The sequence below is a fragment of the Peromyscus leucopus genome, chromosome 14 (genome assembly GCF_004664715.2).
Source record: "Peromyscus leucopus breed LL Stock chromosome 14, UCI_PerLeu_2.1, whole genome shotgun sequence".
Lineage (NCBI taxonomy): Eukaryota > Metazoa > Chordata > Mammalia > Rodentia > Cricetidae > Peromyscus > Peromyscus leucopus.
Window position 1 is genome coordinate 36,867,708 of NC_051075.1, and position 25,591 is coordinate 36,893,298.

At 39.6% G+C, this 25,591-nt stretch overlaps 1 protein-coding gene across 2 annotated transcripts in view; it reads right to left on the bottom strand.

The window, feature by feature from the left end:
* Positions 1-25,591, bottom strand: part of Nemf (nuclear export mediator factor) — a 63,103-nt gene that overhangs the window by 32,679 nt on the left and 4,833 nt on the right. The window contains exons 5-14 of one of the 2 annotated variants that reach the window (XM_028858790.2): positions 24,689-24,837; positions 23,046-23,113; positions 19,006-19,092; positions 8,312-8,385; positions 6,963-7,033; positions 6,811-6,886; positions 6,287-6,349; positions 1,422-1,499; positions 1,127-1,335; positions 766-957 (exon numbers count right to left, since the gene is read on the bottom strand). In XM_028858790.2, coding sequence (XP_028714623.1) covers positions 766-957; positions 1,127-1,335; positions 1,422-1,499; positions 6,287-6,349; positions 6,811-6,886; positions 6,963-7,033; positions 8,312-8,385; positions 19,006-19,092; positions 23,046-23,113; positions 24,689-24,837 — 1,067 coding nt within the window. Of the gene's footprint in view, positions 1-765; positions 958-1,126; positions 1,336-1,421; positions 1,500-6,286; positions 6,350-6,810; positions 6,887-6,962; positions 7,034-8,311; positions 8,386-19,005; positions 19,093-20,798; positions 20,895-23,045; positions 23,114-24,688; positions 24,838-25,591 lie in introns of those variants that run through there. The other variant, XM_037210582.1, reaches the window with a different exon arrangement.

Genomic DNA, 25,591 nt, shown 5'->3' on the forward strand with positions numbered 1-25,591 from the left:
TCTGTCGAGGTGTCTCTAACCTGAGCACAGGGTTCCAGATACACAGCGTTCCTGAGGCATCACCCATGCTGAGAGGCAACTGTTTCAGCCTTATCCTCGCTCCTGTAAGCCAGCCCTCCCTTGGACTCCAGTCAGTAACCCAAAAAAAACCTCACTGGCTCACCAAGTGAGACTCTGGTGCAGTCATTACTTTTGATCTGTTGTGGACTCCCGTCCTGGGGTAAAAAGACGTGTGTGTGTGTGTGTGTGTGTGTGTGTGTGTGTGTGTGTGTGTGTGAGAGAGAGAGAGAGAGAGAGAGAGAGAGAGAGAGAGAGAGAGAGAGAGAGAGAGAGAGAGAGAAGTGACTGTGTGTGTTCTTCTTTGGTCTGTTGTGGATTCCCTTCCTGAGGTGAACAGACACATATGTACACATGTATGTGTGTTGTGTTTCATCTCCCCAGGGAAACTCTCTCATACAACAGGCAAAATGACACCTGTTCTTAACATCCTACTGATTTACCATAGGTAATATTTACTAAGAATTTATAGTTATGTGTAGAGATATGAGTCATCTGTTAGGAGCACTGGCTGCTCTTCCAGAGGACCCTGGTTTGGTTCCTGTTATCCATACTGCTGCTCACAATCATCTGTAACTCCAGTTCAGGGGACCTGACACCGTTTTTCTGGCTTCCTCCGACACCAGGCACACACTGGTGCACACAATACATGGCAGTAAACTCTTTATACGTATGAATAAAAGCTAAAGGAATAGTTAAATGGCTTACTTTTTGGCATTGGCATAGGCTGACAGGCTGAGATCCACATCAACAAGCAGCGGCTTGTTTTTCTGAGGCTTCTGCAGCTGCTTGTTCTTTTGCTTTTTCTTTTTCCCTTTTGGTGGTTCAGCATCACTGTTCTCAACACTGGCATCACCATCACCATCATCATCTTCCTCCTCTGATAACAAGTATGGATTTCTATTAAAAATATTCAATAGTATTTCACTAATGTCAATGATATCACTTTTCATTTCAAATTTTCCTCAATAAAATTAGAAATGATTTAGTTATATATTTTCTATGTGAAAAGAATACACGAACAATTAACAAATAAAGGCAAGCACTAGCTGGTAAGGAGCACACCCACCGTAGCAGCATGGTAACATGGTTTGTTTGCAGTTTTAGTTCTTTGATTGCAGTGGCCACAGGGTCTCCTTGCGCCTGGGCTTCTTTCACAATCACTCCGATCTCTGTCCAGTCTATCTGGTTGGCTAACGCACTTCGGACGACCTGGATGGCTCGGTCGACTATCTGTAGGTTCATCTCTATAAGCTCTCCTTTCAGTTTGTCCAGTTCCTTAGGAAACAAACCCAATGTATTTACTATAAAGCCAGCTGAGATAATCACGTTCAGAGAAGAACTGGAAAAGCTCGGCATAATACCTGAGCCTGCTGGAGAGCTTCTAGTCTGTTTTCATGGTCCTTTCGAACGTTATCTAATTTCTTCAGGGCTTGTTTTTCCTTTCAGTAACAAAACAGAATTTTCAGGTTAGGTTTCTTTCAATGCACAGCACTTCTACCCTCAATTGTTAAAACTTACTGTCCTAATGGTTCCTCTACCCATCAATGGTATCACATAGGCAGCTGTAAAGGTTTCTCCAGTAGCCGGGTGACGGTGGCACACACCTTTAATCCCAGCACTGGGGAGACAGAGGCAGGCAGATCTGAGTTTCAGGACAGCCAGCAATACACAGAGAAATCCTGTCTTGAAAAACCAAAAAGAAAAAAAGTCTCCCGATAGTTCACTCCCTCAAGACATGTCATGTTGAAATATTATCTCTACCCTCCTCCCAGTCCCTGCATGTGTGCTTTGGTTACAAGTAAGTTATATATAAAGTATGACCCCAACTCCTTTGGTATTATTCAAGCAGGCAAAATTCAAGATTTCTTAAGGCATAAGTTTTTCTTTCTTTTTTTTTTTTTGTTTTTTTGTTTTTCGAGACAGGGTTTCTTTGTGTAGCTTTGTGCCTTTCCTGAAACTCACTCTGTGGCCCAGGAGGGCCTCAAACTCACAAAGATCTGCCTGCCTCCCGAGTGCTAGGATTAAAGGCATGTGCCACCGCCGCCACCGCCTGGCTAAGCTTTTTTTTCTTATGTAGCATTAGAGATAAAACCCAGGGCCTCATGAATACCAAGAAAGCACTCTACCACTGAATTACATCAGTAGGTCCAAATAAAACTTTTTATTTTATTTTATTATTATTATTATTATTATTTTTGAGACAGGGTTTCTCTGTGTAGCTTTGTGCCTTTCCTAGAACTCCCTCTGTAGACCAGGCTGACCTCAAACTCACAGAGATCCGCCTGGTTCTGCCTCCTGAGTGCTGGGATTAAAGGAGTGCGCCATCACCGCCTGGCTACTTTTTAAAATTTATTTTAGTTACATGTATGTGTGAATGTGTACTTGATTACAGGTGCCCATAGAAGCCAGAGAGGACACTGAATCTCCTGGAGATGGAGTCAGAGGTGATTTTGAGCAGCCCAATGTGGGTCATAGGAACTCAATTTGTGTCCTCTCCAAGAACATCACGTGCTCTTAACAGCTGAGCTCCCTCCATACCCCCATAAATCCTTGTGTAAAATATGTATTTAAAGATTGTATGTGTGCATATGTGTGGGTTTCTATATGTGAGGTCCAGAAGAGGGTTCAAATCCCCTAGCACTGGAGTTACAGACAGTTGTGAACCTCTTGGCATGGCTGCTGGGAACTGAACCTCTGGAAGCCTCTGGAAGAGCATTATGCATCCTTACCCATTCTCTCTAGCCTCCCAGTAAGTTCTTTAAAAGTACAAACTAGGGGCTGGAGAGATGGCTCAGTGAATAAGAATACTTGCTGTTCTTGCAGAGGACCTAGTTTTGGTTCCCTGAATCTACATGGTGACTCATAAGCATCTGTAACTCCAGTTCCACGGAATCTGACACCCTCTTTTGACCTTCATGGCCAACAGGCACACATGTGGTACACATATATGCAGGCAAAACACTTATACACATAAAATAAATACATCTAAAATCAACTTTTTTTTTCTTTCTTCAAGTCAGGGTCTCACTATGTAGCTCTGGATGTCCTGGAACTTGCTCTGTAGAACAGGCCAGCCTCGAACTCAGAGATCTACCTGCCTCTGCCTCCCCAGTGCTAGGATTAAAGGTGTGCGCAATCCCACCCCCACTAAAATCAACTTTTTTTTTTTTGGTTTTTCAAGACAGGGTTTCTCTGTGTAGCTTTGTGCCTTTCCTGGATCTCGCTCTGTAGACCAGGCTAGCCTCGAACTCACAAAGATCTGCCTGGCTCTGCCTCCTGAGTGCTGGGACTAAAGGCGTGCGCCACCACTGCCCGGCCTAAAATCAACTTTTTAAAGGCACAAATTATTGTCTTATTGACATTTAGTTATCTCAGCATTATATTCCAGTATTTTTCATTAACACCTTTCCCTCACATAATAATACAAAGGTTCAGAGAAGTTATTTGCCCTCCTGTATAACATTTATCAAACATAATTTATACTTCAGAGTTTGTTTTTTGAGACAGGGTCTCCTATGTAGCAGACAAGGCTGGCCTCGAACTCACTAGCCTAATTCCTGATACTCCTGACTCCACTTCTCATCAGCAGGGGTTACAGGCATACACTACCATCCTGACTTATATTTTTAAATTACTGATTTGAGGACTTTTTTTTAAAACCTTATAGCATCACCAATTAATTATTATTTAAATGTTGGACAAAATACCTAAAGGATCTAATTTATAAGAGTGGGGACTATTAAAAGTGATTACCACAAGAAGTTATTGGTATAGTCTTAGTATCCTTAAACCTAGGTGTTTGGTACATTTCTTATAATGGAGTTGTTTTGGATTTTGGAACACCTGTATATACACTATCAGCTGTGCAGTCCTAATATAAATATCTGAAACCCTTTCAAAATCATTGTGTTGATCTAATTGCATATAAAATTGCATTGGTGCCCTAATGCAGCGGGACTAGGCATGCATACATACATACACACATGCAGGCAAAATATTCATACCTATAAAATAAACAAATCTAAATTTTTAAAAAATATTAAAATAAATAAATAAAATAATAAATATCGCTGTGCATGCTTTTAATCCCAGCACTTAGGAGGCGGAGGCAGACCCATCTCTGTGAGTTTCGGGACAGCCAGGGCTATGTATAGACTCTGTCTCAAAAAAACAAAATTAAAAATATAATAATAATATTGATAATGAGTATTCTTGCTAAATCTCTGTTCTCCAGCCAGTGTCCTGCCATCATGTGACAATCACATGATGCAATTTATTTAACTACATGCTTGGAAATTGTACTATTTTAAAACAAAAGGGAAGAGTGTATAAGCAGTCATATAACTTGAAATCTTGCACTATTTTTGTTATGTTTAACTTTGTTTTTTTTTAAGATTTGTTTATTTATTATGTATAGTGTTCTGCCTGAATGTATTCTTGCAGGCCAGAAGAGGGCACCAGATCTCATTATAGATGGTTGTCACCACCATGTGGTTGCTGGGAATTGAACTCAGGACCTCTGGAAGAGCAGTCAGTGCTCTTAACCTCTGAGCCATCTCTCCAGTCCTTTAACTCTTTTTTTATAACAACATTTGTTTTCCCTGTCCCTCCAGCCCCTCCCATGCACACTCCTTTGCTCTTTCCCTAAACTCAGCCTTTCTTCACCACTGTTATACACATTCCCCCACCCCCCACGCCAAATACTGAAATATAGCCTGCTCAGTCCACATAATTGTGTGACCAGTGTGTGTGTGTGTGTGTGTGTGTGTGTGTGTGTGTGTGTGTGTGTGTGTGCGTGTGTGACCTCAGTGCCGCCCACCTGGTCCTGGACAGCCAATCCAGGGCCTTCCCTGGGAAGACCTTTTCTCCCACTCTCAGCACTCCATAGTTGCCCAGAGTTCTTTGGGGTTGAGGCCCTATGGCTAATATTTTTGAAAAAAATCAAATCCCTTCCAAATTAAAAGTGACTTTGGGATATACTATATGAGAGAATAAATAAAAATTAAAAAGAAAAAAAGAAACAGATCTATAGCACATGCTCTAAAAACGTCGTCAAATATGCCGCAAAAATAGTGCATGTAAAATCCTCATTGACGAATCATCATACAGAACAGACAAGGGCTTAGTTTTAAAGCAGCTTAAGAAAAAGAATACAAAGTTTACAATAAAGGAACAGTACAGAAAATACATTCTCCCCCTGTTCCTTATAATGTAGTCTCATAATGTCCAAGTTTGAGAAGCTCTGGGTTGCTTTAAATATCCTGAGTCATACTAGGGTATGTAACAGGCTTTAGAAAGATGAGAAATGGAACAAAAGTGGGAGGATGGAATGAGGCATACTTCTCCACGGGACTCCCCTGGGCTTTTATCATAAACTAAGAGAAGGGCAGGTCATGGTGACATATGCCTTCAATCCCAGATCTCAGTTTGAGGCCAACTTGATCTGCACATGGAGTGTCAAGACAAGCCAGGATTGCAGTGAGTCCCTAGCTCAAAAGAAAACACTGGGGCTGGACAGATGCTCAGTGGTTAAGAGTAGTTGCTGCCCTTCCAGAGGCCTCTTCAGTTCTCAGAATTCACATGATAGTTCATAACTATCTGTAACTCCAGTTCCGGGGGATCTGATCTGAGAACCATACCATGTCCCTTATTTCCAAAAGGCAACTTATTCTTTTTTTTAATTAATTAATTTTTCTATTTTAATTTATTTTTTAAATTACACTCATGATAGTCATTAATTACACTCATGATATTAACTACATTTGTGGTATTCATTGATCACATTTGCAGTATTCATTCAATATTTATATTTATGATATTCATTAATTACATTAATTGTATTGATTTATTACATTCATGATATTATGTCCTGATACTACTATCCATTTATGGGGTTTTTCCATCACACAGATCAGAGATTCTGTACATAGGAAATCATTGCTCTAAATTCCTTTCTTCTCTATCTGGAGATAATGTCTAATCTTTCTGTCTCTATGAATTTGTATATTCTATATATTTCATGTAATACAAATCTATAGCATTTGTCCTTTTTTTTTAACGTAAAAACATTTTATGTACAACTGCAGGAGAAATAACACACAGATAGTTTGAACATAAAAACAGGTTATAATTTAAAAGTCACAACTTATTCTTAAATGAAAGCATATTTACCTCCAAGCCACTTTGACTAGCTAGTCTAATACAAATATTTTAAATAATACTATACCTGTTGTAAAGCTTTTAAATCAATTTTCTGACCTTCTATCTTGGAATAAAATTCATCCACGGCCTTATTAAAAAAAAAAAAAAAGACAAACAATTGGCTATAAGGAAAAAAAAGCATGGTCTCTACTTCACCTTGCACACACACAGTGTTAGCCTGTTTTATACTGTAGTGCCCTCACTGGACCTGACCACATTTCCAATAATACAGCTAACAATGTCAAGAGGTCAAATATTTAGTCTTTAAATAAAAATGGCAACAACTATTTCTAATAGTTGTATCTGTAACTGCATTGATTTTTTGTCAATCCCCAGATTCACACTGACTGTAAGGCAAGAATATTTTTTGAGTTAATTTTCTTTCTTTTTCTTTTTTGTTCTTTTGCAGTGTTGAGGATTCAATCCAGGGCTTTCTTTGTGCATGCACTCACAATGGGCTACACTAAACACCCAACCCCAAGACAGCATAAACAATTCTTACAACTCATGTCATGTTAACCAGTGAAAAAACAGAACTAGAAAACCCACCTTGTCAAATGATTCAAATTCTATATATGGACATTGTAAATGTTGAGAAAACAAGAAAGGATGAAATTCCTCATACCTGTAAAACATATTTATTACATCACAATTAAGAATATTAATTAGCATACAAAGCAAACTGACCCATGGCTACATACGTGAGTATTTCTTCAGCTGGTTTATCTGCATTCAGGCTTGGTTTTACCTCTCTTTTCTGAATTATATAGCCCTACAAAAACAAAAAACAAAAAACAACTAATATTAGACTCATCTATATTCACAACTAACAAAAATTGACATAATGACCGTTGTTTTTTCTAATTAAAGATGCATTTTGAATATGAAAGAAAAATATTAAAGTATGAGGTAATTTTCTGATTGTTTAACTATGAGGAGATTTTTTTTTTTTAAGTGCTAGCAAATTAAAGAATGCTTCTCTAAAATCAACTCAAGATGAAACACTTTAGCCAGGTACTGTGATCCCTGCCTAAAACCCAGCACTTGGGAGGCCGATGTGGAACATCTTGAGTACTAAGGCCATCCTGGGCCCCACAGCAAGACCTCGTATCAAAGAAAGAGAAACTGGCTGGAGTAGGACCTTAGGACTACCTGTTGCTTTTCCAGAGGACCCAAGTTTGGTTCCCAGCAACCATAATAGGAGGCTCACAACTGCCTGTAACTCCAGTTCTAAGGGATCGACACCTTCTTTTGGCCTCCAAGGGTACTAACACTAACACACTGTGGCATGCATTCACATATGCACATATACATATATGTAATTAAAAATCTTTAAAAAAAAGTCAAACTTTTTTTCTTCTACACAAATTCCTCAACTCTTCTTCTCTTGTGGATTTTTGTTTTGTTTTGTAAGATTTTGTTTAGCTCTGGTTGGCTTTCAACTTGCTATGCAGGCAAGGATGACCTTGGACTTCTGGTCCCCCTGCCTCCACCTCTGAAGTGCTAAGATTACAGGCATGTACTCATAGTACCTAATTTATGCAGTGCTGGGGACCAAACCCAGGGCCAAGTGTACTCTAGGCAAGACTCTTATCAACCAAGTTTTACCTTGAGCCCCAACACAGTATTTTCTATAAAAGATAAAGGATAGAAAAAAAAAAAATTTCAAAGAGACTACCCCAGAACCAGGTGTATAGTCCAATAGTACAGTATGAATTTGTATATACAAGGCCTTGCATTCAAGCCCCACATAAGAAAAACAAAACTATAAGTTAGAACAATAAATAGATAAAAGATATTAAATAGATAAAAGATAATTTATTTCTGGAAATCCGGTAAGATCAAAATAATACAAGGCTGCTGAGATGCAACAATGGGCAAAGATGTCTGTCACCAAGCCTGACAAGCCTGAGTTTGATCCCTAGGACCCACACAGTAAAGGAATTAGTCAACTCCTGCAGGTTGTCTAACCTTCCAAAGGCTATGATACCTCCCCAATAAACAGATACATGCAAACAATACATGGCAAGTATTTATATGACGCTGCTACCTTTCCATTGAAGTTGGATGTTTTTCTCATATAGTCTTCTGCCTTCTGCACACAAACCAGGATTTTTTCAATATCTAATGGAGAAATAAAAACAAGGGGAAAAGGGATGCCAATCAAGTTAATTAACCACTATTAAATAACTATGTACTATTTATTTTCATTTTTTTTGAGGCAGGGTCTCATTATGCGTTATGCAGTGATGCCACACCTGGCTCAATATATTTATTAAAATACAAGAACAGCAGGAAGGTAGCTAGGTATGGTAGTACAGGCCTCTAATACCAGCAGTAAGGAGGCTGAAGCAGGACAATCATGAGTTCAAGGCCAACTTTCCCAGTAAAACCCTATCTCAAAAAAAAAAAAAAAAAAAAAAAAAAAAAAAACTGGGATGCTAACAAGCCGTCCTCTGAACACACACATAAACACACTAAATCTAGTAACAATAAAAATAAAAATAGGCCAATGAGATGGCTGCACAAGCCTAGAGACATGAATTCAATCCCCAGAACCCAACATAGAGGTGGAAAGAGAATAGACTCCACAAAGTTGGTCTTAGACCTCCACATAGATGCTATGGCATATGTCCTGTCTCCCCAACACATATCAGGTGCGCACACACACATATACACCCACACACAAATTTTAACAAAAAAAGGAAAAGTACTAATGAAATAATGTAAGTGCTTAATAAAATGAGTAAAATGAGGTACAGTTGTTTCATTTGTGTAATTGCTATATATAAAATATATATAATAAATATATTATATATATACTAAATATATATTATATATATACTAAATATATTATTTATATATATATAAGGTTATAATTTGGTCAGCCTATTCTAAATCATCCACCTTTCAAACAAGAGGATTCTTTATTCATAAAACTAATTTCCATATATACTTCTTTCTGGGTTCTTTGTAAATTCCCTCTCCAAAAAGTTACTATTTAATTTCTACAGCCTCATAATACATTGTAACCTGTGAAAAGGTTATATAACTAACATTAAGTAACCAGAGTTCCCAAACACTTTTCCATGCTTTTGCTCATTTTATAAAAAACACCAAAAATATCACCTTTGTAGCTGAAGTTTTCCTGTGTCCCACCTAGCCTGTGGGCAGGACAAATCTCTCTCACCCACCAGTCCTAAATCTGCTTGGTAACTGTTTTGTTATATGTAATTTTACTATGTTAAAGTTAAAACCTTCCTTTTTGGAAAAAAAAAGAAAGAAAAGGGGAAGTGCTGTGGATATCGCTCTGTATGCTGCGGATGTGTTGTTGATTGGTTAATAAATAAAATGTTGATTGGCCAGTAGCCAGGCAGGAAGTATAGGCGGGATAAGCAAACAAGGAGAATTCTGGGAAAAGGAAGGCTGAATCAGGAGACGCCAGCCTGCCCATCCAGGGAGCAGCATGTAATGGCACACAGGTAAAATCACAAAACATGTGGTGACATACAGATTAACGAAAATGGACTGAGTTTAAGTGTAAGAGCTAGTCGGTAGTAGGCCTAAGCTAATGGCCGAGCAGTTTTAATTAATATAAGCCTCTGTGTGTGTTTATTTGGGTCTGAGTAGCTGCTGGCCCAGGAGGGAGAGGAGAAAACTCCAGCTACACACCACCATCTGTTGTCACTAGAGACAAAGAGGACACACGGCATTAATAAATTTCAGGAAACGTTTGATTTGTATTTTGTTTTTGTTTGTTTATTCAGTGGTTTTTCAAGACAGGGTTTCTTGTGTAACACTCCTGGTTGTCCTGCAACTTTGTAGACTAAGCTGGTCTCTAACTCACAGAGATCCGCCTACCTCTACCTCCCAAGTGCTGGGATTAAAGCCATGCACCATTACTACTTGGCATTGATTTGTATTTTTAAGCAAACAAAATTTCATTCATAAAATGAAAATTATCTCTATACCTTAGAAAATGATAAATAATCCTCAAACACAAACACTAGGAATGTTTCAAACATCATATAGAGTCAGACAGGTCATTATTTGTCCAAGAACAAATCTTCCTTACATTTACTTTTTAAATTCATTTTTAAATAACAGCTTTAAAATAATTATTATTATTTTATTTTTAAAATATTTATTTATTATTGTATGTTTGTGTGTGTGCCTCAGTGTGCAGGTGGCGATTAGTGGACAGCTTTCGGGAGTCAGTTTGATCCTGGAATCAACTCAGGTCATCAGGCTTGGGAGCAGGTTCCCTTCCACTGGGCTATCTCAGCGGCCCTACTTTCTTCTTCTCGTTCTGATGAGCTAGCTTCCGTGAGTAACTACTGCAGCCTGGTTTCATCATGCAGCCACTTTACAGGACTGCAGAAATCCAAATGCATGACGGACGCTATTTCTAGATGCACCCTGCGCGTTCAGTCAGAAGGCTAGTGATCCAACTAATCAAGATGGCTCCCATCCCCAGCTCAGCAGTCAGTGCAAAAACTAGAGGGTATGAAAAGAAAAAACCTTCTAAAGTTCAAAGGCATGAAGGGAGGTAAAAAAGACTAAAGTGCTTATTAATAGGAATAAATGTTCACACTGGAGGAGGAATGGAGGAAAGCCATATGTGTAGGATACTCTGATCAAATTTTTGTTTATTGTTTTTTGTTGCTCTTTTTGGTTTTTCGAGACAGGGTTTCTCTGTGTAGCTTTGTGCCTTTCCTGGAAATCACTTGGTAGCCCAGGCTGGCCTCGAACTCACAGAGATCCGCCTGCCTCTGCCTCCCGAGTGCTGGGATTAAAGGCATGCGCCACCAGTGCCCGGCTATTTTCACTTTTTAATTAAAAAAAAAAAAAAATTATTTTTTTTTTGAGACAGGGACTCACTATATTGCCTAGATTGTCCTCAAACTCACCAAAATCCACTCTTAGCATTGAGATTACAGGCATGAACTACCATTATTTATCTTTATATATTTACATATATATGTATGTATGAATAGGGACGAGGTAGGGCCCAAATGTAGAGGTCAGAGGACAAATAAAAAGCTGGACCTGGGGGTAGACAGGCCCGGCGGCGGAGACAAGCAGACGCAGGTAGGCCTGTGGCGGCGGCCCGTGGAGGTAGACGGGCCCAGCGGTGGCAGCCGACAGGGATATTCAGACCCTGCGGCAGCCGGCAGACACATTCAGGCCCAGCGGCGGCCCACAGAGGTAGACAAGCCCAGCGGCGGCCCGCTGAGGTAAACGGGCCCGGCGGCAGCGGCCGACAGGGACATTCAGGCCCAGCGGCAGCCGGCAGAGACATTCAGGCCCAGCGGCAGCCCACAGAGGTAGACAGGCCCGGCGGCGGAGACAAGCAGACGCAGGTAGGCCTGTGGCAGCGGCCCATGGAGGTAGACGGGCCCAGCGGCGGCAGCCGACAGGGATATTCAGACCCGGCGGCAGCCAGCAGAGACATTCAGGCCCAGCGGCAGCCCACAGAGGTAGACGGGCCCAGCGGCGGCCCACTGAGGTAAACGGGCCCGGTGGCAGCGGCCAACAGGGACATTCAGTCCCGGCTGCAGCCGGCAGAGACATTCAGGCCCGGTGGTGGCCCCCAGAGGCAGACAGACCCAGCGGCAGCTGACAGGGACATACAGGCCCGGCGGCGGACCGCAGAGGTAGACAGGCCCAGGGACGGAGACAAGCAGACACAGCTTGGAACAGGGACGCCCTTAACCCCAACATCTGGGGAAGAAGCCATCTCCGTGGGTCAGAAACAGAACGAATCTGAACACTCCTTCTGAGGACAACCCAGGGCCCAACTGCTGATCCGGTGAAACCCAACAACTTGGAGGTGTTAGTGAGACTACCCTGCTCAGCTGAAACCCATCTGGGAGAGGATTCAGATGCCTACAGTTTAAAGTCTGAAGAAACAAGATCAGCTGAGGAGTTGACAAATGAACAAAACGTGACCTGGAAACACAGAAGAAGGCGCTACCCAGACACCAAACCAGATCACCAGAATCATAAGTATATAATTCACCGATCGAAATCAGCTGCCCCTGAAGAAATAGCCCAATAGCACCAATTTAACCAAGAACCACTACTAAACCAAGACTAAAAATTAGAACAAGAGAGGCACTCTCAGACACAGACACCACCTGCACCGCACAGAGGAAGAGATGAGTAGACGCCAGTGCAAAAATACAGGCAACAACATAAAGACCTATATGGCAACATCAGAACCTAGTGATTCTACACCTGCAAGACCTAAACATACCATGACAGAAGAAACAGAAGAAATCAACCCTAAAAATGACTTTAAGAAGATGATAGAGGCCCTTAAAGAAGAAATAAAACATTCCCTCAATGAGGAAATAAAAACTTTCCTTAAAGAGGAAATGAAAAACTACCTTAAAGAGGAAATAAAAACTTTCCTTAAAGAGGAAATAAAAACTTCCCTTAAAGAGGAAATAAAAACTTCCCTTAAAGAGGAAATGAAAAACTCCATTAAAGAGGAAATAAAAAACTCCCTTAAAGAAATGGAAGAAAAAACGAACAAAAAATGGGAAGAAATCAAATCAAGCCAAGAAAAGGCAATTAAACAGATGAAAGAAACATTCCAAGATCTGAAAAATGAATTTGAGACAATAAAGAAAACACATGCTGAGGGAATGCTGGAAATAGAAATCCTGACTAAATGAACAGGAACTACAGAAACAAGCATAACCAACCGATTGCAAGAGATGGAACAGAGAATCTCTGACGCTGAAGACACGATAGAGAAAATAGATTCGTCAGTCAAAGAAAATACTAAAGACAAAAAAGTCGTAACACAAAATGTCCAGGAAATTTGGGACACCATGAAAAGACCAAACCTAAGAATAATAGGGATAGAAGAAGGAGAAGAATACCAACTCAAAGGCACAGAAAATATATTCAACAAAATCATAGAAGAAAACTTTCCTAACCTAAAGAAAGAAATACCTATAAAGATACAAGAAGCTTACAGAACACCGAATAGGCTGGATCCAAAAAAAAAAGTCCCCTCGCCACAAAATAATCAAAACACTAAACACACAGAATAAAGAAAAAATATTAAGAGCTGCAAAGGAAAAGGACCAAGTAACATATAAAGGCAAACCCATCAGAATAACACCAGACTACTCAATAGAGACTATGAAAGCTAGAAGATCATGGACAAACCTCATGCAGACACTAAGAGACCACGGATGCCAACCCAGACTATTATACCCAGCAAAACTCTCAATCACCATAGGCGGAGTAAACAAAATATTCCAGGATAAAACCAGATTTAATCAATACCTGTCCACAAACCCAGCCCTACAGAAAGCACTAGAAGGGAAAATTCAACCCAAAGAAGTTAAACACATCCATGAAAAATCAAGCAATAGATAATCCTACACCAACATACACCACAGAAGGACAACACAACACAACCAAAAAAATAACAGGAATTAACAATCACTGGTCATTAATATCCATCAATATCAATGGTCTCAACTCACCTATAAAAAGACACAGGCTAACAGAATGGATAAGAAAACAGGACCCATCCATATGCTGCATACAAGAAACACACCTTAACTCCAAAGACAGACACTACCTCCGAGTAAAGGGCTGGGAAAAGGTTTTCCAAGCAAATGGACCTAAGAAACAAGCTGGTGTAGCTATCTAATATCTAATAAAATAGACTTCAAACTAAAATCAATCAAAAGAGACCAGGATGGACATTACATATTCATCACGGGAAAAATCCACCAAGATGAAGTCTCGATTCTAAACATTTATGCTCCAAATACAAAAGCACCCACATTCATAAAAGAAACACTACTAAAGTTTAAAACGTACATCAAACCCCACACATTAGTAGTGGGAGATTTTAACACACCACTCTCACCAAAAGATAGATCTACCAGACTGAAACTTAACAAAGAAATAAAGGACCTAACAGATGTTATGACTCAAATGGACCTAATAGATATCTACAGAATATTCCATCCTAACACAAAAGAATATACCTACTTCTCAGCACCCCATGGAACCTTCTCAAAAATTGACCACATGCTTGGACACAAAACAAATCTCAACAGATACAAAAAAATTGGAATAACCTCCTGTATCTTATCAGACCACCATGCCTTAAAGTTAGAACTCAATAACAACAAAAATTATAGAAAACCCACAAACTCATGGAAACTGAATAATGCCCACCTGAAACATCAATGGGTCAAGGAAGAAATAAAAACAGAAATTAAAGAGTTCCTAGAATTCAATGAAAATGAAAGTACAACATACCCAAACTTATGGAACACTATGAAAGCAGTGCTAAGAGGAAAATTCATAGCTCTAAATGCACACATAAAGAAGATGGAGCAATCCCATACCAATGAATTAACAGCACAACTGAAAGCTCTAGAACAAAAAGAAACAAACTCACCCAGGAGAAACAGACGCCAGGAAATAATCAAATTGAGGGCTGAAATCAACAAAATAGAAAACAAGAGAACAATACAAAAAAATCAATGAAACAAAGAGTTGGTTCTTTGAAAAAAATCAACAAGATAGACAAACCACTAGCCAAATTAACCAAAAGGCAAAGAGAGAGCACCCAAATTCACAAAATCAGAAATGAAAAGGGAGACATAACAACAGACAATGAGGAAATCTAGAGAATCATCAGATCATACTTCAAAAACCTGTACTCCACAAAAATGGAAAACCAGGAAGAAATGGACAATTTTCTGGATAAATACCACATACCAAAATTAAATCAAGACCAGATAAACCATTTAAATAGACCAATAACCCCTAAAGAAATAGAAACAGTCACCAAAAGTCTCCCAACCAAAAAAAGCCCAGGACCAGATGGTTTCAGTGCAGAATTCTACCAGACTTTCAAAGAAGAACTAATACCAATACTCTTCAAAGTGTTCCACACAATAGAAACAGAAGGAACACTACCAAACTCTTTTTATGAGGCTACAATTACCCTCATACCCAAACCACACAAAGATGCAACAAAGAAAGAGAACTACAGACCAATCTCCCTCATGAACATTGATGCAAAAATACTCAACAAAATATTGGCAAACCGAATCCAAGAATACATCAAAACAATCATCCATCACGACCAAGTAGGATTCATCCCAGGGATGCAAGGATGGTTCAACATACGGAAATCAGTCAATGTAATACACCATATAAACAAACTGAAAGAAAAAAACCACATGATCATCTCCTTAGATGCTGAAAAAGCCTTTGACAAAATCCAACACCGCTTCATGATAAAGGTCTTAGAAAGATTAGGAATACAAGGAACATTTCTAAACATAATAAAAGCAATTTATAGCAAGCCAACAGCAAACATCAAATTAAATGGAGAGAAACTCAAAGCGATACCACTAAATTCAGGAACAAGACAAGGCTGTCCACTCTCCCCATATCTATTCAATATAGTACTAGAAGTTCTAGCTAGAGCAATAAGACAACAAAAGGAGATCAAAGGGATACAAATTGGCAAGGAAGAAGTCAAACTTTCACTATTTGCAGATGATATGATAGTATACATAAGTGACCCCAAAAACTCTACCAGGGAACTTCTACAGCTGATAAACTCCTTCAGTAAAGTGGCAGGATACAAGATCAACTCAAAAAAATCAGTAGCCCTCCTATACACAAATGATAAAAGGGCTGAGAAAGAAGTCAGAGAAACATCACCCTTTACAATAGCCACAAATAATATAAAATACCTTGGGATAACACTAACTAAACAAGTGAAAGACCTTTTTGATAAGAACTTTAAATCCCTAAAGAAAGAAATTGAAGAAGATATCAGAAAATGGAAGGATCTCCCATGCTCATGGATAGGTAGGATTAACATGGTAAAAATGGCAATCTTACCAAAAGCAATCTACAGATTCAATGCAATCCCCATCAAAATCCCAACACAATTCTTCACAGACTTGGAAAGAAAAATACTCAACTTTATATGGAAAAACAAAAGACCCAGGATAGCTAAAAGAATCCTATACGATAAAGCAACCCTTGGAGGCATCACCATCCCGGACCTCAAACTCTACTATAGAGCTATAGTAATAAAAACAGCTTGGTACTGGTATAAAAACCGACATACGGACCAATGGAATCGAATTGAAGACCCTGACATTAATCCATGCACATATGAACACCTGGTTTTTGACAAAGGAGCCAAAACTATACAATGGAAAAAAGAAAGTATCTTCAACAAATGGTGCTGGCATAACTGGAACTCAATATGTAAAAGATTACAAATAGATCCATATCTGTCACCATGCACAAAACTCAAGTCCAAGTGGATCAAAGACCTGAACATAAATCCAGTTACACTAAACTTAATAGAAAAGAAAATAGGAAGCACTCTTGAACGCATTGGCACCGGAGACCATTTCCTAAATAAAACACCGACAGCACAGACCCTGAGCACAACCATTAATAAATGGGACCTCTCGAAACTGAGAAGCTTTTGCAGGGCAAAAGACACAGTCAATAAGACAAAAAGACAGCCAACAGATTGGGAAAAGATCTTCACCAACCCCACATCTGACAGAGGATTGATCTCCACAATATATAAAGAACTCAAGAAACTAGACATCAAAGCACTGAACAGTCCAATTAAAAAATGGGCTAAAGAGCTAAACAGAGAATTCACAAAACAAGAACTACAAATGGCTGAAAGACATTTAAAGAAATGCTCAACATCCTTAATCATCAGAGAAATGCAAATCAAAATGACTCTGAGATACCACCTTACACCTGTTAGAATGGCTACGATCAAAAACACCAATGACAACCAATGTTGGAGAGGATGTGGAGCAAAGGGAACACTCCTCCACTGTTGGTGGGAATGTAAACTTGTACAACCACTGTGGAAATCAGTATGGCGGTTTCTCAGAAAATTAGGAATCGAACTACCTCAAGACCCAGCCATCCCACTCTTGGGCATCTACCCAAGGAATGCTGATTTATACCATAAAGATACATGCTCAGCTATGTTCATAGCAGCACTATTTGTAATAGCTAGAACCTGGAAACAACCTAGATGCCCATCAACGGAAGAATGGATGAAAAAAATGTGGTCCATATACACAATGGAGTACTACTCAGCAGAGAAAAACAATGAAAGCATGAAATTTGCAGGCAAATGGATGGAACTAGAAAAAATCATCCTGAGTGAGGTAACCCAAACCCAGAAAGACAGTAATGGTATGTACTCACTCATTGGTGGATTCTAGATATAAAATAAAGAACAATCAGACCACAACCCATAGAACCATAGAGGCTATATATATATAGCATGGAGGTCCCTAGGATGACTGTGGCATATAATAAATTTCAGTTTTACTCAATTATTGAAAAAAAAAAATAGCCAAATGAATGGAAACACATGAACTATGAACCAAAGGCTGAGGGGCTCCCAGCTGGATCAGGCCCTCTGAATAGGTGAGACAGTTGATTGGCTTGATCAGTTTGGGAGGCATCTAGGCAGTGGGACCAAGTCCTGTGCTCATTGCATGAGTTGGCTGTCTGAAACCTGGAACTTATGCAGGGACACTTGGCTTAGTCTGTGAGGAAGGGACTGGACCTCCCTGGACTGAGTCTACCAAGTTGATCACAGTCCTCGGGGGAGGACTTGTCCTGGAGGAGGTGGGAATGGAGGGTGGGCTGGGGGTAAGGGGAGGGCGTGGGAGGGGGGAGAATAGGGGAACCCATGGCTGATATGTAGAACTGAATGATATTGTAAAATAAAAAATATATATCACAAAAAAAAAAAAAGCTGGACCTGGTTCTTTCCTTCCAACATGTGGATCCTGGAGCTCAAACTTAAGATCCTCAGGCTTGACACCAAGTTCTTTACCTGGTGAGCCATCTTACCAATCCCAGACCAAAGTTTTCTAAGTCTAGAGTTATGCATTCACTTCTAACTTTAAAAAGTTAAGTTATTCCTAGTAAAGAAACAAGGGCCAAAGGCTGGAGAGATGACTCAGCAGGTAAGAGCACTGGCTATTCTTCTAGATGACACAAATTCAATTCCTGGCATCCACCATGGTGGCTCACATGGGTTCTTACTCCAGTCCCAAGGGATCTGACACCTTCTTCTGGCCTTCCAGAGCAGCAGGCAAGCATGTAGTAAACAGATACACAAGGAAGCAAAACATTCCTACACACTGAAAAGGGAGGAAAAGGCTGGGCAGTGGTGGCACACACCTTTAATCCCAGCACTCGGGAGGCAGAGCCAGGTAGGTCTCTGAGTTCAAGGCCAGCCTGGTCTACAAAGCAAGTTCCAGGACAGGTTCCAAAGCTACACAGAGCAACCTTGTTTTGAAAAGTCAAACAAAACAAACCAACAAACAAAAAAAAACAAAAAAAAAAAACAAGAAAAAAACAGGAAGGAAAAGAAAGAAAGAAGGAAGGGCTAGATGTGCTAGCACACACATGTGATCTCAGCATCCAGGAGGCGGAGGCAGGAAGACTCAGTGCTCAAGATGATACTGCACTACAATGTCGGAGAAAGCTTATTTTCAAAAAAATTAAGTCGGAAAAAAGAAAATAAATGAGGTGTTTATCAGCAGTACATTTGTCTAGGACTTGTAGGTTCTTAGGTTTAATTTCCAGTACCACAAAACTTCAAAGAAAAAGGATCAAAGGGAAAAGAAAAGAAGTGAAAATGTACAAAATCTGGACCATGCAGACACACACACATACCTTTGCTTTCAAGTTTTTCATCCACTTTGACATTGCCAGAGAATCCATTTTCTATAAGACAGTGCTCAATAAGAGCTGGTCCATAGGCTACAAAAGTAAAGAGTATTGTTGTTATTATTTTCCTTTAGGACTTCACATTTAAAACACAGTATGAATTTATAGCTAGCTCAAGGGGCTGGAGAGATGGCTCAATGATTAAGAGCACTGGCTGCTCTTCCAGAGAACCCAGGCTCAATTCCCAGCACCCACATGGCAGCTCACAACTGTCTATAACTCCAGTTCCAGGGGATCTGACACTTTCACACCAATGCACATAAGATAAACTTAAATAAATTTCAAAAAATTTATAGCTCAGTATGAATACTCTACTCAATATAAATAGCCAGGGAAAGTAATTTTACTTCTTTTCAAATGGTAGTAGAATTAAGACCTGAAGTAAAGAGAGGAGCCTGAAATTCCAGCAAGTAGAGAATTCGTGCATGTTACAGGTATTTAGTGGCATTAAGCAACACACATATAAGATTAGCTAGAAATGTAGTTCAGTGGCAGAGCACTTGCTTAGCACATTAAACAAACAAACAAACAAACAAACAAAAACCCCTGGGCTTGACCCTTAATACCACAAAGAAATCATAAGGAAAATTATAAACCATGACCAGGAGGGATTTGTCATTGTATTTCAAAGGTTGATTTGGTTTACAAAAATCAACTAAAATATTACAATTAACAAATGTGCAATACTTAAGACATTTTTCAAAAGATACACAAATGGCCAAAAGTTATGGAAAACATGTTCTACACAGGTTGGAGAGACAGTTCAGCAGTTAAACTCAAGTGTGATTCCCAGCACCTACATCAGGTAACTCACAACTGGACCTAACTCTAGTTCCAGGAGGATCTGATGCCTCTCTGAGCTCTATAGGCAATGGCACACATATTCACATACCCACACACCAATACACATAAATAAAATAAAATAAAATAAAATACAGTTGTACAAGATCACTAATTATCCACAAAATGCAAACCAAAACAATAATGAGGTATCACCCTACAAAGTGAGTTACACAAGATAGCCAGGGCTACATAGAGAGATTCTGTCTCAAATACCAAAAAAAAAAAAAAAAAAAAAAAAGAAAGAAAAGAAAAGAAAAAGATAAGGAAAGAAAGAAAGAGAGAAAGGAAGGAAGGAAGGAAGGAAGACTTCAATATTATTTGGATATTAAAAAGAATGAAATCCTGTCATTTTGTCATTTGCAATAACAAGAATGGAACTGCATATTATTATGTTAAATGAAATAAGCTAGGTATAGAAACACAGGCAAGACATTATTTCACAGTATGTAAAATCTAAAAATATTACGTTTCAGAAACAGAGAGTGGTTGACAGGAACAGGCATGACAGGTTAGAGAAAGGCTGGTCAGTGCGTACTGAGTTAGACCAGAGTTAGAGTACAAGGTCGTGGATATCACTGCACAGCAGGGTGACTGAAGATAACACAAACACTGCACATATATACTAAAATCTTGTTGCCCTAATAATATACACAGTTTTTATTAGGTACCAGATTTAAAAAAAAAATGTTGGGCATGTTCGAACATGCTTTCCATCCCAAGAGGCTGAAAACAGCAAGATCTCAAGTTGGAATCCAGCTTGTACTACACAGTAAAGATATGTCAAATATTTAAAAACGGGTGGGTAAGAGGCTAGACAGAGATGGCTTAGTGGTTAAGAGAGCACTTACTGCTCTTTCAGAGAACCTGGGCACACTCTGGTAGTTCCCAGAACCCACCTGGTAGTTTATAACCATCTTTAAGTCCACTTCCAGGGGATCCAGCGCTCTCTTCTGACTCCCTGGGCATCAGGCACATACACACAGGCAGGAAGGCAGGCACGCGCGCACGCACACATGCAAGCAAAACACTAAATTAAAAAACTAAAATAAAAAGAAAGAGCCCAGGATATAGCTTGGTGTAAGAAGGAGGATTCAACCAATATCAAACTCAGAAAAAAATAAATATTTAAATTAAAACAAACAAAACAACTGGCTAATAAGATAAACCATATTCACAGAACATATTCATAGAACAACCATATATCAGTGAGATGCAGAAAACCATCTGAAAATTCCACCACCGATTCCTATTAGAAAACACTCAATAAAGGAACCATTTCCATTTGTCAATGGATACCTATAAAAAAAAAAAACCTACTGCTAATACCATACTTACTAATAAAACACTAAATATATTCTCTTTCAGATGAGGTAAACGGTAAAGCTATTAATTTTTACCACAGCTACTTAGCATTGTACTCTAGATCACAGCTAGTATAGTAAGATAGAATTAATTTCCCAGCACCTACATGGTAATGAGATCTGGTGCCCCTTCTGGTGTGTAGGCATACATGGAGGCAGAATGTTGCATACATAATAAATAAATAAACAAATAAATAAATAAATTTTAAAAAATAAATATAAATACAAACAACTAAGCTAAGTGGTTTTTAAACAAAAGAGTTCTTTGAAAAAAAAAAGGAAATGCTCTGTATTCTACAATACTGAGGTACTGATAACATATTCTGTATCACTTTTATTTATTTATTTATTGGTTTTTTTCAAGACAGGATTTCTCTGTGTAGTTTTTGTGCCTGTCCTGAACCTTGCTCTGTAGACCAGGCTGGCCTTGAACTCACAGAGACCTGCTTGGCTCTGTCTCCCAAATGCTGGGATTAAAGGCGTGCGCCACCATCACCTGACCACTTTTATTATTTATTTATTTATTTTTTAAAGATTTATTTATTATACAGGAGAGGGTGCCAGATTTCATTACAGATGGTTGTGAGCCACCATGTGGTTGCTGGGAATTGAACTCAGGACCTCTGGAAGAGCAGTCAGTGCTCTTAACCTCTGAGCCATCTCTCCAGCCCCACTTTTATTTTTTAAAAAGATGTGTTATTGCCGGGCAGTGGTGGCGCACACGCCTTTAGTCCCAGCACTCGGGAGGCAGAGGCAGGCAGATCTCTGTGAGTTCGAGGCCAGCCTGGTCTACCAAGTGAGTTCCAGGAAAGGCGCAAAAATGCACAGAGAAACCCTGTCTCGAAAAACAAAAAAAACAAACAAACAAACAAAAAAAAAAGATGTGTTATTTATGTGTATTGTGTGTGTATGTGGGTTTACTTGCATCACGGGCAAACAAGAGCTCATGGAGGCCAGAACAGCGTCGGAAACCCTAGAACTGGTTGTGGGTACTGAACTAGATCCTTATGAACAGCACGCACTCTTCACAACTAAGCCATCTCTCCAGCCACTGCGTTTATTTTTGAGAAAAGGGCTACTCATCCATTTATCCCAAGCTGGCCTTGAGCTGACTGCAAAGTCAGGGGATGACCTCAAACCTCTGATCCTCCTGCCTCCCAAGGGTACTGGGATTGTAGGTGTGGACCATCAGGCCACTTGACATAATGCTAGGGGGTTGAGCCCAGGGCTTTGTGAATGCTAAGCAGACATCTATTAACTGAGCTATAACCAGCTCCACCTGTATTGTTTTAAATAAGATCGAACCAATACAAAAATCCCCATCTTTCAGGACAATGAAGCTTAGTGGGAGACGGCTGCTCATCATCATAAAGCCCTGGGCTCAGTGTCCAGCACTGCCAAACAAACAAAAACTTCTTTTTTTGAGAATAAAACCATAAGTACTCAAAAGATCCCTTTTAACTTCTTGTTCAAAAAAAAATAATACTTTATTTTTATTTATGTGTGTGTTATGTAAATGTATGCCTCGTGTGTGTGTGTGTGTGTGTGTGTGTGTGTGTGTGTGTGTGTGTGTGTGTGTGTGTACCCATGAAGGCCAGAAGAGGGTATCAGATCCCATGGAGCTGGAGTTACAGGCGGTTATGAACCATTGGTCATGTGCTGTGAACTGAATTTAAGTGTCTTTCCAGCCCCTTGCTCAATTTTTTGAAAGGGAAAAATTTCAATATATCCGTGAAAGTGTTGCCACACAAACATCTTACTGCGAAATGCAGGAGTACTCACGAAGTAATGGGTTAAGAACTCTCTTCAGCAGTTCACCCTTAGGAACACTAGCTATGACTTCAGTCAATCTGTGGACAAAATTGGCACATTTTTCATCATCTTATACTTAATAAACTTTATAGCATTATTCACATTCATATTACCTTCAGCTACATCAATTTATTTAATCTTTCTTTACAAGAGTCTGAAATTATTCTTGTAGATATGAAAAACTAGTCCTAAAAGTAATTTATCCATGGAGCTAGAGATGGCTCAGAGGTTAAGAACACTTGCTCTTGCAGAGGACCACCCACAACTGGTAGATCACAACCATCTGTAATTCCAGCTCCAGGGACTCTGATGCCCTCTTCTAGTCTCTGTAGAGCGCACCACACACACACACACACACACACACACGCACGCACGCACGCACGCACGCACGCACGCACGCACGCACATATATGGGCGCACACACATGTGCACACACACTCACTTTAAAAGGAATTTTTTTAGCCGTAGCTGGGTATGGTGATATATGATTATAATCTTGAGTCAGAGGTAGATGGAACACCCTGAGTTCAAGGCCAGACTAGGCTACACAGGAAGACTCTGTATCAACACATACATACACACTCTCACAATTTATTCACAATTAGAAGGTTCCTGAATGTTAACCTGAGACTTAAATCCAGGTTTTCTATAAGAAATCAGTATTTTTCAACAAAGTCATGAATTGCTTATCATCAATGTGACATGAAAGATGCATTTCTATATAAAATTTACATCTTGTTTGTAAACCTACATGCCATATCTGAACACCTGCAACAGTTACACCTAATTAAAGATTTGCTAAGAACTCTTTAAGAATTCCGTTGCTCGATGTAGCCCCCAAACTAGAGAACCTGTTAAAAATGTACCCCTTGGAGCCGGGCAGTGGTGGTGGCACACGCCTTTAATCTCAGCACTCGGGAGGCAGAGGCAAGCGGATCTCTGTGAGTTTGAGGCCAGACTGGTCTAAAGAGCGAGATCTAGCACAGGCACCAAAACTACAGAGAAACCCTGTCTCAAAAAACCAAAAAGAGCCCCCCTTAGATCTACTGTAATGGCAAAGGTGGAGCAGTTTACAGCTCAGCAAACCCTCCCACTGATTCTGATGAACACTGAGCTTGAAGAACATCAAGTGGCCTTCTAGGTAGCAAAGCCTGACAGTCAGAGAAGCTGTAATTAATCATCACCTTATCCTTTCACTTTTCCTAAATAAATCAGAACTACCCACACTACACTCTGCCTGCCTAATGTATCTGTCTTCTCACAGAACAGTGAAGTCAGCACCTTACTTTGCCAAGAAATCAGAAGCACTAAGAAACACAAACGGCACTGGGCAGTGGTGGTGCACGCCTTTAATCCCAGCACTCAGGAGGCAGAGCCAGGCGGATCTCTGTGAGTTCCAGGCCAGCCTGGTCTATATAGTGAACTCCAGGACAGGCACCAAAATGGGGAGGGAGAGAGAGAAGACATCTGCTACCCACGAATAAAATGTACTTGCTCATACGCATGTTTATACAATTCAGTGTTATACAATTGAACATTTTTAATTCAATTTTTTTCTGAAATCTAACCTAGTTTACCTTTTAATACAATATGATGATTGTATAAACACTTACCTTTCTAAAGTCAGCAAAGGTTCAGCAGCTCTGGCATGATCAATGGGATAGTGTTCACGAACAGCAAACTTAACATCATCTGCTTCATCAGTTCGAAACCTTAGAATATTTAAAATTAGGTACTCATAATCTGTAAGAACAATGTTCCCCTGCAATAGAATAAAATATAATTTAATGCTTTTACAAATCAGTCTTGAAGCATCTTAAAAACTGAAAAAGATGTCTCAGAAGACCTATGTACAGCTACCGAAGTGAAGCTGCAAATCAAAAACCAGCAGGCCGTCTACGTAGGACTCCTTGCACTGACCACAGCCAACAGGCTGTGAAATGAATTCTAAGGACTCCAAGTTGGAAGCAACCTAGAGTAACCTAGAGCAAAGAACCTAGAGCAACTTTACATTCTTTGTCTGCTTACTGCACAAGCTACCTATAGTACTAACTGTGAAAACCTAACAGTTGTGTGCCTTTAATAAGTGTGCCAAAGCCAAGCATGAATGGCATATGCCTACAATCCCAGCACTCAGAAGGTTGGAGATTCAGGAGTTCAAGGTAATTCTTGGCTACATAGCAAGTTTGAGGTCAGAGTTGAGTCTGTCTCACAAACCAACAACAAAAGTTCCAAGTTTCAAAAAAATTCAGGTCAAGAGAACATGAAATGCAAACGCATGGAAGTATGAAATAGCATAGTATGTCTGATAAAGGACAACAGTGTGGTATAGATGGGGCACAACTATAATCACAACATTCAGAAGGCTGAGGCAGGAAGATTCCAGATTCCAGGCCAGTCTAGGATACATAGGGAGCCCTATTTTGAAGAGTTAAAAAAAGAAAAGAAAAAAAAAAAAAAGCAGGCTGGGGAAATTGCTCAGTGATTATTAAGAGTGCACACTGCTACTACACAGG